At 29.9% G+C, this 15,131-nt stretch overlaps 1 protein-coding gene and 1 non-coding gene across 3 annotated transcripts; both read right to left on the bottom strand.

The window, feature by feature from the left end:
* Positions 1 to 1,062: 1,062 nt before the first annotated feature.
* Positions 1,063 to 4,482, bottom strand: LOC105960957 (uncharacterized). Of its 2 annotated transcripts, none has more exons than XM_088825650.1 (5): positions 4,030 to 4,482; positions 3,049 to 3,956; positions 2,013 to 2,426; positions 1,680 to 1,906; positions 1,063 to 1,405 (listed from the first exon to the last, which is right to left on the bottom strand). In XM_088825650.1, exons 1-5 carry the CDS (start codon positions 4,116 to 4,118, stop codon positions 1,151 to 1,153), a joined length of 1,893 nt encoding a protein of 630 aa, XP_088681776.1. In that variant the 5' UTR covers positions 4,119 to 4,482; the 3' UTR covers positions 1,063 to 1,150. The 2 variants fall into 2 exon arrangements, with proteins under 2 accessions (XP_088681776.1, XP_088681777.1); XM_088825651.1 differs by having other exon boundaries at positions 4,382 to 4,482.
* A 4,230-nt stretch (positions 4,483 to 8,712) lies between these two features.
* Positions 8,713 to 8,786, bottom strand: TRNAN-GUU (transfer RNA asparagine (anticodon GUU)). The gene has a single exon. It is a non-coding gene; the product is annotated as a tRNA-Asn (tRNA).
* Between the last annotated feature and the right edge of the window lie 6,345 nt (positions 8,787 to 15,131).

Here is a 15,131-nt window from a genome sequence, read left to right as displayed (position 1 = left end):
ATCCCTCTTCGACAACTCCAACAAGGACAAGCCACCCTTCAAGAACAAGCGAATCGAAAATGATCCCTTTCTATTTAGGCCCTGTTTGGTTGGCAAGATAAGTCATGATTAACTAAATAGTTGGAATTAATTTAATGTTTGGTATTCTTAATAAATTGTCGGGTCGACCCGTCAAAATTATATAATCATGGTTTATCTTGCCTTATCTTGCATTCTAATGAGTTTTTTTTATTGGACGTTTCAAGCTCCAATAAAATAATTGGGTTTCATTATTAAATTATTTAATCTTATCTAGGCTAATCTTATCTTGCCAACCAAACAGGGCCTAAATATTTTATTTCTATGGATTGTTTTTATTTTCTTATATGGATGATGATTTTAATTTTTAATGGTTTTGTTTCATTGCTTTAAATTATTGATTTTATTTCGCCTATTCACTAACTATGCTAATATTGTTTGATGACATGTATGTACGTCCTCCTCCTAGACAAATTGCAAGGGATTAGTTTTTTTCTTGAAAATTCTTATGTCACATTTTGAATTAAAATTTTTTTTTATCGCATATAACACCAGGTAATAAGGTCTATTATAAAAGGACCACTCATTTTTCTATAATTACATCCACTCCTTATAATTTGTAGATTTTTTACACATAACACCCTTTTGTGGGTGGATGTAAAAAATTTACAAACTGCATGAGGCTAGATGTAATTTTCTATAAGATAAGGGGTTTTTTGTAATTACCGGCAAAACTTAGCTTTCAAATATTGCCAAATGTTCGGTTTTGGATTCGTCAAGGTTTTATATGTAGATTAATATATTTTATATTTTTAATCCTCTAATATTTATTTTGTGCCAACAAATCTTGATAGCAACATAACACCAATAATTTGTTGGTTCCTGTTTTATACCGACATCTTAAATTACTAATATTTTTGTAAAAACAAATTCAATATATTATTAATCATCATTTTATAACAAATAATCTGAACTAATCAACCAAATTACCAATCAATTAGATCATAGTTACAATCTATAAAACAACTAAATAAAAAAAATGGTAAATACATAATAATCTCACTAAAATAAAATTCGATTCCATGTAATAAGAACAACCCAAGTGTAAGAAGCAACTACTTTCTAAACAAAATCAACATGGAAATAGCAAAAATGCAGATTCTACATTTATTTTTCTATTCACAAAACTAATCCTACTCAGCTTGTTTCGACACCAAATTAATTGGTCCCTCGTTATTTTCGACATATTCAAAACTCGAGAAACTAATTTCATATCCACTTGGGCAAAAAAATGAAGCGCTTGATCTGAATCATCTTCGTTGCTCTTTCGGAATTTCCGAAGTATGCAATTTTCACTCCTCAATATGTCCTTCAACTTCCTCTCCTTCTGCAATAATAATTCATCGATAAAAAATGCAGATACAGTTAAATCTCTATAAATGAATACAGTCAGGACGGGCAAAATTCTATTAATTTAGCGAAATATTAAATTATCGAGCTAATAATGTAGTATGTTTTTACGGAGTCCGGACCGTAAAAAAATATTATTTAAATGAGGTTATTAATTTATCGTTGTTCTACTGTATATATTTTTTATTGCAAAATTATATCGCATTTTCTATGATGGAGTTTGTGAAAAAAATGATTGTTAAGGAACTAACCTTTTGAAGAGATTTTCGGACATCTACAAGCAACTTTAGGTCATCGGGATTCTGTAGCTCGGGCGTTTTCTTGCTATTTTTCATGGCTAAAACATTGCAATCCTTGTCCGAACGAACGAGATTCCAGAATATTCTAATAGATTCCTCGACAATTTCTACTAGCATCTCACTTGTAATAACATATTCATCTCGATCCTTTTTCCTTATTTTGCCTTTCAAGTAGTCCTCTATCAAGAAGCCAAAATGATTTTTTTTTCCTTTTTAGTATTTTTAAGAACATAAGTTTTCCAAAAAAAAAATAAATAAACGAAACACGGGTTTTATAATTCTTACCTCTTACGACGGGTACTTGAAGAAGATTACGAAGAACACATCGGCTTTTGACATAGCTTTGAATTCTTGGCCCTTGAAAAGGCTCATCTTCATTGAACCTTTGCATGAGAACTTGGAATTGTTGGAATTCGCCCGCAACTTCATTGTACCGATGAATTCCGTTCGGATCGGAGTTTGATAAATCCAAGGTTTTTCCGTACTGATAATGTAAGAATTCCCACGAAAGACACATTTGTCCTACGTAGACAACTTCAAGATCGCCGTGCAATTCGTTGATGAACTTCTTGATTGGATCACTACCGTTGATTTTATGCTTGAATAGCCATAGGTTTTGTGAAACGAGTGATCTTAAAGATGGGGCCGTTCGTTTTTGTTGAGGTGTCGATTGAAAAGGATCCTTTAGTTGTAGAAAACCTGCACCGAGTTCAATTTTTTTTGTTAGGACTCGCGCTGAAAATCAGACATATCGAATTGGAATTAGCACTTTCTAAAAAAATCCGGTTTTTTTTGCGGAACTCAAAATATAATTCCGGTTCCGTCACAAAAATAAAATCATAATTCCATATTTCAGAAATTGGAAAGAAAAACTTGTTCCTAAATCGGAAATTTTGGGATCGGAATCTGTGGAATTTGAAAAAAAAAAATCCAATTTGTTGGCCACATCTAACATATAAAAATGCATAATAATGTTAATAATGTTAATATTATAAGTTTCATTTTCGAAAAAAGAAATCAGAACACAGAAATTAAAATTGGATCAACAATCGAAATCCCATATTTATTTCAATTCCGGTCCAAAGAAATCAAAATTTTTGGAATTCGGTATGAGAAATTTAATTCCAAAATCGGAAAATTTCGGTTTGTAATTGTGGGAAAATTGGCATTTATGTTCAATATAGACCCTAGTTGGGGACACATAATCAAGACAAGATTTGCTAATATTATAAGATCTTGCAAGAACAAACAAATTATTATAATTATAATATTCAAAATAATATTCAGAATAATAATCGAAGGATGTGAAAGAAGGACTAACCCATAGCATACATCTTTTGGTAGTTCAATATATCGAATTTGCGCATTTTTTCGGTGTAGCTCTTGTAGAATTTGTGAAGCTCGTCAATAAAATCTTCGTCCTGCAATTTATCGTCGATTTTCCATGGCTTCAACTCTTCTTCGTTTATCCTTGGGGATTCGGATTCTTCTAGAATAGTCGGTAATCCCGTTGCCTTCACTTTCTTAAGCTCCATTTTCAACTGCTCAATCAATTCTTGATGCTCCCAAAGCGACTCCAATTTATTCGCATCCGAGTTTCTCAACTCTTTTGGTTCAATATCATCTTTTCGTACAAATTCGTCTTCGTTTTTATTTTCTAAATTCTCATCAAAATATTTTTCAGACAAGAACTCTGACTCGGATCTATGCATATCTTCTTCCATACTATCAATTTTCTCATTCTCACTATCAATATCCCATATTTTCTCATTCTCACTATCAATATCCGATTCACCAACGAAATCTCCGTCCGATAAGAAACCGTCACCGTCACCGTTTTTCTCCGAACATAGCTTATATTCATCAAGAAACTCTTCTTCTTGAATCGAATGTTCCTTAATTTCTCCGAATCCAGCTGCCTCGCTTTCCAAAAAAACATCGTCGTCCAAAAACAAGTTGCCGATTTTGTCGCAATTAATTTCCTTTACACGAAAAGTGCTCAAGTCCTCGAAGAAGGCGGTAAGAGAAGTCTTTCGAGACAAAAACTCGTATTTTTTGCCGGTAGTTTCAGCACAAGGAACAACCTCAGAATCCATCAAATTACCTGTAATTTCTTCAAACATTGGAAACTTGAATTTCAAATGCCTGAATTCATTAGCATCCTTCTCAGCTTCAAGAAAAACTACATCACCATCGTCCCTCTTTACTGAATCGCCACGTGTCCTTAACCTGCAACCAAAAAAAAAAAATCAAATTAAACATAACCCATTTTTAAACAAAAATAAAAATTAAAAAATTAAACCTGAAAATGTAGGTTGAGATGAAGCTGAAAACAGAGTGTATGAAAGAAGCAATTTTTTGGCGCAAGACTCCAACTTTATCACAACCCATTTTCAGAAAACTGTAAATATTGCTGAATACAAATGGGTTTTAATCAAATCCATAAAATTAAAAAAAAAAAAAAAATTTTTAATATTTAATTAGGGTTTGTTGTGGGTTCAGATGGAAGCAAAGAAACAGGGTAATTCATGACTGATTTGAATAATTCAAAAGAGGTAATTAATTGGGACTCAGCACCTGTAAACAAAGAAATAAAAGAATAAACAGAGATTTTTGGCTTGAAAATCGGAGGTGATAAGAAGTTGAAATCTGACCTAATTTTAGGGATTCAAATTGGGGAGATAGATAGTTACATGCGAACGACTAGGATTTTTTTTTCCCCTAGGTTAATATGATTCATGCATGGAAATTGTTTGTTTTCATTCTTGGACTATATCTTTTTTTCTTTTTTAATTCAGTTTTGGTCCCTCAAATGTTCATCTATTACATATTTGGTCCCTCATATTAACAAAAAACAGACTTGGTCCCTTATGTTTCCAAAATTCAACACTTATAGATAGTCATTCTCGTTAATATTTTGCTAGTACTAACGGAATCAAACGTGTGGCCATCACTGACGGAATAACGGTAAATAGACAAAAAGGACCAAAAGTTGTCAATTATTGAAACATGAGGGACCAAATGTGTTTTTATGAACATAGGGGGTCAAATATGAAATAAGTGCAAACTTGAGGGGTGAAAACTGTAATATTATCTTTTTTTTTATTTATCAGTTGAGAAGTCAGTTTGTGCTGGTCAATTGCTAGAGAGAGAGAGATTTACGTTTAAATTTTGTTGGGATTGGCAAAAGGAGAAAAATATTATGAATAGTGAAATTAATCATTTGAGTTTTCTTGTTTTTACTTCTTTTATTACTATTATTAATTATTAATATTGTCTAATGATAATCTATTCTGAAATGCTAAATCCTGCACTAAAATTACAAAATCCCACACATAAATAAAATAATTTCTCTCTCTAAAATCCTCCAGCACCCAAAACCCTCTTCCTTTCCTCTTCTTTTCCCCCATACTTCTCTACTCATTGTTTGCAAAATCACCCTCCAAATCAAGAAATAAGTAGTTAAATATTTACTCTGCAGTGGTACTTTTCTGGTTATGGGGACTTAGGGTTTGCAGGGATGGAATGCGTTCATCCATCAAATTTTGTAAGATGAAAATTGAAAATTGAAACCTTATATCTAAATCAAAACACTTCTATTCATCAAGTTTCAGAGCAGATTGAATATTTTTTAATCCATGTAGAAACAACGACATATTTCAAATCACCCAAAAATCAAATCAATTCAATCGACGAACAAGCAAAAAAATCTTTACATCGCGCTAAAAAAGAATGCGGACGGAGATAGGTGGGTGTCTGTGGTGGCCGCGCGGTGAAGAAAGGCGCGTCCACCATAGCCGCGGGTTGTAGTAGTCGTGCGTCCAAGGTGGATGCAAGGCAGAAGAAAAAAAGCATCCATGGTGGACCCAAAAGGGTGTAAGATTTTTTTTTTAATTTAGATATAATAATTATTTATTAATATTTAATATTTAATAATGATATTAAATATTCGTAATGTATATGTTTTATGTTTGTTTTCTTTTGATCAATACTTTAATAACAATTATTATTAATTATTTAGTAATGTTTTATGTTTTTTTCTTTCTTTAGATCGATAATTTAAAATTATTTTATAAGCGTTAATAATTGTTTATAATTTTACAATGTTTTAAATAGTTATTTAAGTAATGTTATGAATAATTGTTTGATTTAATATTTATGAATATTAATAATTGTGTGTGAAAAGAAGTAAACAAAAGAAGTGAAAGGTGTTGAGGAGAGAAGTCAGAGAAAAAAGTTGTAGAGAGAGAAAGTGTTTAATTTATGTGCAGGATTTAGTAGATTTTAGTGTAGGATTTAGCACTCCCCTAATCTATTTCATTTATTGAGACATCAATAATTAGGGCATTGTACTCGGAAGTTGGAAGATCATATTTTCCTATCCATTTAAACACACAATCTAAGTTTATAGGCGTTGAATTGTGAACTGTGTTTTATATTTATTTATTTATATTATAAATAATTTTAAAGTAATTCAACTTGGGAAATCTTATATTTTATATCGCTGCATTCATTGGCCGACTGTTTGTTTGGGCTGATTTTATATTTGGGCCGTTCAATCTTCCATGGTTTAACAAAACGACGACGTTTCAAATGCTTGAACTCAATTAATACAGATTATTATTCATATCATATATCATATATCATATATCATATATGTGTGATATGACATACTCTTTTATATTGATTTTTTTTATTTTTTTTTAGTTTTAGGAAACTGATGATGTGTGGATCACCTTGATAAATTTAATCGGAAACACGGGTAGGTGTCTTGCACCCGAGTAGATGATCCAACCACGCAGAGAGAAGCTTAATTGTCCAACCTGTAAAATCAAAGCGCGTGAACACGCTCAAGTCAGATGCTAGCACAAAGAATAGAATAAAGAACACGAGATTAATAGCACTCGAGAGATTTGTTAAAACGTACATTTTTACTCAGGTTGAGGTGTTATTTATACTTAATTAATAGAAGACTCCTAATTAGAACAATAATCTAGTTTCTCCTAGATTAGGACTCTGATAAGGTGTTTTATTAATACGATATTGGGGCCCAATTAGGAGAATGGGCTCGAGTCCTTTATTTGGCGGGCTCTGTGCCCTAATATTTCGGCCCACGTGGTTGTATAATGTAAATGGCCCAATGTGGCCCATTTAGGCGTATCATAAACAAATTTCACGACGCTACATAAGCCAAATTTTGAGGGAGGCAAGAGCCTTCCGATCTAGTATGGTTCGACTCAATAGCTAAAGTCATGAACAAGACGGTTGTCTTGTCTCTTAACATACATAAACAAGAAGAAAACGATCGAGTCGTAAGGACACTGATTCTCCACTTTGAAGAGATTGACTACTCGCTTGCAATCGCCTTCTATTATGATCGTTCCATGTCCTTTGGTTCTCGACTCAAGCTTCACTTTCAATCACAGTTAAACGTCCATGGACCCTCTCCACACTCCACCGTACGCAACTTCATTGTCGATTTCTGGCCACCATAGCCGTGATCATGTATTAATCCTTCCCAGGTGGAAAGGCAACATCAAAATTAATCTTGACAAAATCGTCAGACGGGGGAGTTCATTCGGTTTGAAAGTCACGAATTCCATCCAAACTTGCAGCATTTCTTCAATCTATTTATGAACAACAAATGTAGCCCTCGTTTCTGAGAGAAACATCAAAAAAGGGTTGGTGACGTCGGAGCACGTCTCCAACCGTGTGAATTATCAAGAGTAGTATACCCCGAATCCCTTGACAATTCCAGAAAATGCAATTCATTGAACATAATAAAAATAACACTATCATCTTCTAATCATTTATAGTTTAATTTTGAGATTAATTTGTTTTGAGTCGGTGACACATATAATTAATGTGTCCATAGAATCTAAAATAATTATTGAAAATCAGAAGTGATGGTTGTACAATAGATTGAGAAAATATATAAAGTGGAATTAAAAATAATTTCACATGGGTTTTGGGACCTTTAGGGCAACATTTTCTATTTAACCGATCATAGTCTGTGTCATTGTATACATAATAATCTCACATTGACTAATATACTATTAAATCTCTATAAATTAGTATAGTTGGAACTAGCAAAATTCTATTAATTTAGCAAAATATTAAATTTTTGAACTAACAACTTAGTACATTTACACCAAGTCGGGACCAAAATAAATTATTATTTAAAGCGAAGTTATTAATTTATCGAAGTTCTACTGTATGTTATAATTTGTGTATCGATGAATGTATTATGTACATACATATAAGTCCAGACATGGTATTGTGGTTTTGAAATATCGTCATTGCCTTCCCCCAAGATAGCATCTTTTAGATCCTACGAGGGAGAAAGCAGTCTTTTCCATTATTTTTTTTTACCATAAAGACGAAATTACCCTCGTGCAGTAAGTGTGAGTAATTGCAATAAAGGGAGAAAGCAGTCTTTTCCATTATTTTTTTACCATAAAGACGAAATTACCCTCGTGTAGTAAGTGTGAGTAATTGCAATAAAATGTGGGGAAGTTAGGGACAGACAAAAAAGGGAGCAATGAAATGTTTGGTCACGTGAAAGGGCGTGGGTTTGAGTTGAGGAGTCTGCCGTGTGAGATGAAACTTTCCATTTAAATGTTGGAGCAATTAATTCAGCAGCACCAGTTTTTATTAAAAAGGATTAAATAATAATAATATTAATAATATTTATATTTTGTTAAAACAGGAGTGAAATTAAAATTACAAAAACAAATACGCAGTTTTAGGATTAATAATATTTATTAAAAAAATTAATACGAAGGATTAAATAATAATAATATTAATAATATTTATATTTTGTTAAAACAAGAGTGAAATTAAAATTACAAAAACAAATACGCAGTTTTAGGAGGATTAATAATATTTATTAAAAAAATTAATACGAAGGATTAAATAATAATAATATTAATAATATTTATATTTTGTTAAAACAAGAGTGAAATTAAAATTACAAAAACAAATACGCTAGAAGGAGGGGTCGAACCTCCGACCTTGTGGTTAACAGCCACACGCTCTAACCAACTGAGCTATTCCAGCTTTTGTTTACAAATTTAAGTTAATCTTCTATTATTTTAACATGATGTCTTGACCCCAAAAGTTGAAACATGGTTGTTGATAAGTAAAATCGAGATTTGAATTCAGTTAATTATGATTTGGAACATAGTATATACATTATATAATGTTCCGATTTTCAACCAAATTTTAATATTTAAATTAATTATAAAAAATATTTTTCCAAAATTTATATTTACAAACTAAATGATTAATATTATTATGTATTCTATAATAGAAAGAAAGAGCTGAAATTTTTGAATTCAATCAATTTCGATACGAAAAACCTCGATTTTGATAAAATCTAATTTTTCCCAAATTTTTTGGGGCAAAATTAAACTTAATTTGCTACGATATAAAATAATTAGAAATTTCTGTTAAATACTTATTAGATATTCCAATATCGCACACTCTCTCTATACATAAAGAAACATCAAGTGACCAAAATCTCAAAAAATGGGTCTACAAAGCAATTCTCGTACCTTTTTTTGGGTAGACATGCAAATAATTGTTCCACAATTGTAAAACTTTATTTCGATTTCAACTCAAGTTTCCACATGATAAACACGTTTTATTAATACATGCAAATTATTTCGAAAAGAATAATAATAATTTCAATCACCTACATGTGAATTTTGATAGTATCTAAAAGTTTTCAAGATTGAATTTATTATAAATTAAATAATTGTAGTTAGTAAATACATGGAAATTTCAGCAACCATAATTTTCCTTTTTATTTTAATTAAATACTATTAATATTAATAGTATTATTTAATATTGTAATAACAAATAAAAAAGAAATTAAATTTACGTAAGAGAATAGAGATGAAAAAAAATTGGGGCACATAAACACATATTTATAAAATATTGTGTCAAAAAGTAATTAAAAAGTTGATTTTTTGATTTTGCTTCACTTAATAGTGCGCTTTTGAGTTAAGCTACCAGATTGCGATCTTACTGGGATCGTGAAATTCGTATAAAGAGAACGACCTAGTTCGTTCATCGCCTTGCTTTCAGCAACAGATTTCCAACAATTACGCCACAGTATAGAACTTACTTGGAGTATAAATCGGTATGGTTTATATCTAATGTCTACAATAATTACATTCGAATCATATGAAGATGTATATAATAGTATTTAGTGGACAAAAACAACATCTAATCAAAATATAATTCAAATTCCAAACTACTATATATTATAACCCAAATTGATCACTCAATTACCACTTTACAACTTTTTCATTATAAAAATCAAATAATATGGTCTATTTTCCTTTTTGCTAAGCCATTATTTAATGACTTATCACAAAAAAGAAAAACGATTATTTAACTTAAATAATGGGTAAAAAAGGTAACTGACAAAACACCCACCAAAATGGATTAATGGACACAAAAAATCCTTCAAGTTGACAAGTCACCATCCACCCCGCATCTAATTATAGATCTTCAATGAATGGTCATTAGTCATTACTCATTATTATTATTATTATTATTATTATAATAAAAATAAATAATTATTATTATTATTATTTAATCCTAAAGTTTGATTGGTAAGAAAATTTTGAATTACTTAGAACGTTTTGATAGTCAATGTGTAATTTATTTAGGGTTTTGTAGAAGTTAATCTACTAAAATACATAGTATAGTTTTCTACCTTGATTTATGTGTGTAAAATATACATAAAACGAAAAACCCCTATTGTTTAAATAATTACAGTTACCTTCTCATTTTAAATATTTTTACATAAAATTTATGTAATTCAGTTATTTACCGAACCAAATCGTATATTTAGTTCGGTAAACGATATGAAATGTTTGCGTACCGAAATTTCGGTTCAATATTACAGAAAAAATCCATAAATTTATCTCAGGAGAGGTCTTTTTGTAAGATAATACATAGTTGAATGGGTGACTGTAATTACCCAAACAGAAGGGCAATTTTCGTAATTTAACCATTAACTCAGGGGTGGCTGTAATTTGCCCATAAATCTATAAACTATGATGTAATAAAATCCAATGAAATTCACCAGACGTAACATGTAATAAATCGTAATATGGATATTTTGCCAGAACTTATTAAGGAGGGGGTAATGAGGGCTTGTGCGATTTTACACACTGTGAAATACGCCAGATGATTTTTAAATCGTAAACCTACATAAATAACTATCCATTAAGCACACATGTACATGAATGCGTGTTATTGTGTTTAAATTAATGATATAAAACTATATATTGCATTTCAGCAGGTGTAGGTTCTACAAAACCGAATAATCTGATGGTTTTCTTCGACATTTAATTCTCAATATAAGTATGAAATGATTTTTTGTATGAATAAGTCAGCATCTTCGTCCGTATTATTGACCACACTTACTAATTAATTATAGACCTACTTGAAGTTGAAACAATAATTTAGACTTGTCACAATTAATTATGTCAAGTTCTATTCATATTAAATATCATGTCTTATGCAACTAATTATTAAATTGGAAAATATATAAACCCAAAAACTAAATGAAATTAAGAAATGGAAAAGGTTCAAGCACAAGCAGAAATTAGGATGAATTGCAAAACATACCCTTCATGTTTGATTAAATTATAAAATATCATCAATTAACTTTCAAAATTACGACAAACACCCCTTCACCTTTTCATTACATTAGTTAGTTTGTTTTAATTAAAAAGATAAATAAATCATTTATATTTTTACAAACTTAAGTAGTTACTTTTATAATTATGCACAATCTCAATTTTTTTTTGGGTAAAATAAAATAATAACTATGGCATTGGATAGGTAATTATCTATTTTGTACACATCTAAATGTATGTGTGCAGATATTATATAGCATTAAATATTACCGGGGCATAGATAAGACTTTTAAAAAGCACTAGTGAAGTAAATTAATATGTTTAACCTCAATTTATTAGGAGGGACCATTTCAAGAAATTGCACAAAATAATTAAAAGAAAAAGAAAGGATTAGGTGGTCCAGTTTTATCACAAAGAGTGTGTCTGTGTGTGTATTATATTAGGGTAAATTATGGTTATCCTGATGTAAGATAAATTACTAAAATATCCCTCATGTTGACTATGTATTGTTTTATACATTCATCCTTACCATGTTAAATTTACCTACTCAAGGAGGGTGGGCTTCATAACATAATATATAGCTGAAGGAGTGGTTGTAATTACTAATTACCTGAACAAGAGGGGTTTTTTCGTAATTCGATCATACCTCAGGGGGTGGCCGTAATTTACCCTAATTTATATGTCCAAAACTATAAATTATGATGTCAATTATCTTTGCTTTTGATGGCGAAACATATCTTAAGGCTCATAATTGGGCTTGAGAGAATTCATTAGCATGAAAATTATCACTTACCACTAATGATGAAGATTAAGGGTTAATTATACTTTTAATTAGATGAAATGGGCTTGGGCTCTTTATTAACATTAATTAATTTAATTGGGCTTACGTGGCAAGAGCACGTGCAGTTGGGTTTCGATGAACTTTTTGATTTTGGGCTATGAACTTAGTGTGCTTCTATTATGTTCAAGCATAAACTATAGTTAGGGTAAATTACAACAAAAACAAGGTGTATTTATGAAGGAAAAAAATCTCATATTTTCATTATTACATTTACACCCTTAAATTTGTAGATTTATAATATCAACACCCTTTGTCGGGAGTGGATGTAAGAAATGTACAAATTGCAAGGGTCTGGATGTTATTTCTTACAAAGAAGGAATTTTTTGTAATTACACTTTACTTCAGGAATGCGGTTGTAATTTACCTATACAGTTATTGGGTCGCATCAATATGTTTAGACTTTAAATATTGATAAAATGCACAATAATCGAATATTATCGTGGAAAGAGGTTGTCTCCAGCTTATCAAGTCGATCCAAGATAAAGACTCTTCGGTGCGACCTTTTGATGCTTTTGTGGGAGACATTAAATTTGTCAATTTTCCTTCGTTAAACATTACCGTAATTGATTAGCTCGCGTTCTTGCGAGCTCTCTTGATGTTGCGAATACTAAGGACTCGTTTCTTCCCCTAGATTGGCTTCTATAACCTAATAAAATTTCCTTTTTTTACCCTTGAAAAAAGATGATTCCAATATTTTAGGATGAATTGTACACTTTTTTAGTATATAGTTTCAGATTTAAATAATTGTGTTCAAATCTCTTTGTTTGCTCGAGTCACCACATATACAAAACACAATTATATATATATATATATATATATATATATATATATATATATATATATATATATATATATATATATATATATATATATATATATATATATATATATATATATATATATATCACCTTCCCTGATAAAGCCTAAACACCATAATGTATCCTGATTGCAATAACATGCTATTGGGGCCCTGATTTTTCAACCTTAGATCTATAAATTCACCCAACTGCAAATCTTAATTAATATTTTATATTTTCTCTTTTAATATATAGTTTATAATTGGTGTGTAATTTAAGTATTGTGTATAATCAACATTATAATGAACACAATTTAGAATAATTTAGTGGGTTGTATATATATGAGTTAATTATATTCGTGGCCTGCATTGTGTTAAATTACCAAAATACCCCTAAATTATTAATAATTGCATAAATCCTCCTCTCTTTTTTTTTCCTTAAAGTTCATTTTCTCCATATTCGTTCTAATTTTTGACCACCTGAAAATTGACACAAACAATACCCATATGAGATTTTTAATTAGTAAATTATATTCGTGGGTGAATGCGATTAACTCAAATAAACTAAATAGTTTATACTAAGAATTAATTGATTAATTCATAATTACTAAGATGGTGTTTTGCTAAACTTATAAGTTGCTAAAAAGTGCTTATAAGATGTTTAAAAGGTCATAAGCTCTTCAAAACTGTTTGATGATTAAAAAAGAATCTAAACAATTTAACAAATAAGCTGCTAGAGGGCAATTAAGATACTACAGTTAAATCTCTATAAATTAATAGAGTCGGGACTAGTAAAATTCTATTAATTTAGCGAAATATTAAATTATCGAACTAATAATTTAATTTGTATTGGAGATATTAATATTAAATGATACATTTCACTACCAGCTTAAGCTTTTGGTTGAGATGGTCATTCAACAATATGTTTTTACCGAGTCGGGACCAGAAGAAATTATGATTTGAGCGAGGTTAATTTATCTAATATTAATTTATTGAGGTTCTACTGTATTTGAATCAATTCATTAATTCTTAATTATTAAAACGGTGCTTGGTTAAGTTTATAAGTTGTTAAAAAAACTTTAAGATGTTTGAAAGTTAATAAGCTTCTCCAAATTGTTTGGCAGTTTTTTTCAAAACCTTGAAATTTCAACAAATAAGTTTCTATAGAGTATTTATGATTTACAAAAAAAAATGATATTTACCTCAGTTTTTTATTTAAGATCTTACAATTAGGAAAAATAACTTATAAACTCACCTACTATTGAAACAACTTACTAATGAGTCGTTTAAAATAAACTTAGTCAAATGAGGCTCTAAATCAAAACAAAAGTTGAATTTTTTATTATATTCTTTTTGGATTAATTAAATTAGTGTGATAAGTCAAGAATGAGGTGATGTTGTAATCTTGATCATCATTATTTCCACAGTATGAAGAAACAATGATAGGCGTTGAGACAACCAATGAACTTTGCAATTTGCAGTAATGAATCATGATGTGTGTGTGTGTGTGTTAAGGCTGACATATTATTATTATTATTATATATAACAATTATTGATTATTATATTATATTACATAAATCTCAGAAAAAAAAGAAAAAAAAAATTCCAGCTAATCTAATGTACCCATTACCCACTACTACCCCTTCAATTAATGACCCATGCTTTTTGGTGGTTGAATACAGCAGAATATGGAATTATGCACCTCTCCAACAAATCAAGATTTTTTATTCAAAAATAAATAAAATAATAATAATTATTTACTCTTTTCACCACTTGATACCCCAATTCCTAAATTATAGATTAAACCTAAAAAATTATGAAAATTTTCAATGAATAATACATTTACTCCAATTATGAAAATCTGATTTCTGATTTTTTTTTAATCTTCTATTTGCATGGAACACAAATAGGATTATATGTGCAATATAAGAAAGTGAAATGTTAAATGTCGTTTGTATTTTATTAACATTGTTTTTATTTAGGATTTTGACAATTTTTTAGTATAATTTTGGCAAAATACAAAATACGGAAATTGTAGCTTTTTGTATTAGCTTTCTAATTTAACTTGAGTTAGCTAAGTTGGGTGTCGGATTACAAAATTATGCATA

This window comes from Erythranthe guttata, chromosome 11 (assembly GCF_056151865.1).
Source record: "Erythranthe guttata isolate IM_541 chromosome 11, IM_541, whole genome shotgun sequence".
In the NCBI taxonomy this organism is placed as follows: Eukaryota; Viridiplantae; Streptophyta; class Magnoliopsida; order Lamiales; family Phrymaceae; genus Erythranthe; species Erythranthe guttata.
This window is presented reverse-complemented; position numbering and strand designations above follow the sequence as displayed.

Excerpts from the sequence above, each read along its gene's own strand:
- LOC105960957 (XM_088825650.1), bottom strand. The coding sequence starts at position 4,118 with ATGGGTTGTGATAAAGTTGGAGTCTTGCGCCAAAAAATTGCTTCTTTC. Across the intron at positions 1,907-2,012 it reads TCAAGTACCCGTCGTAAGAG|AGGACTACTTGAAAGGCAAA; the intron begins GTAAGAATTATA and ends GCTTCTTGATAG. Across the intron at positions 1,406-1,679 it reads TCCGAAAATCTCTTCAAAAG|AAGGAGAGGAAGTTGAAGGA; the intron begins GTTAGTTCCTTA and ends TTATTATTGCAG.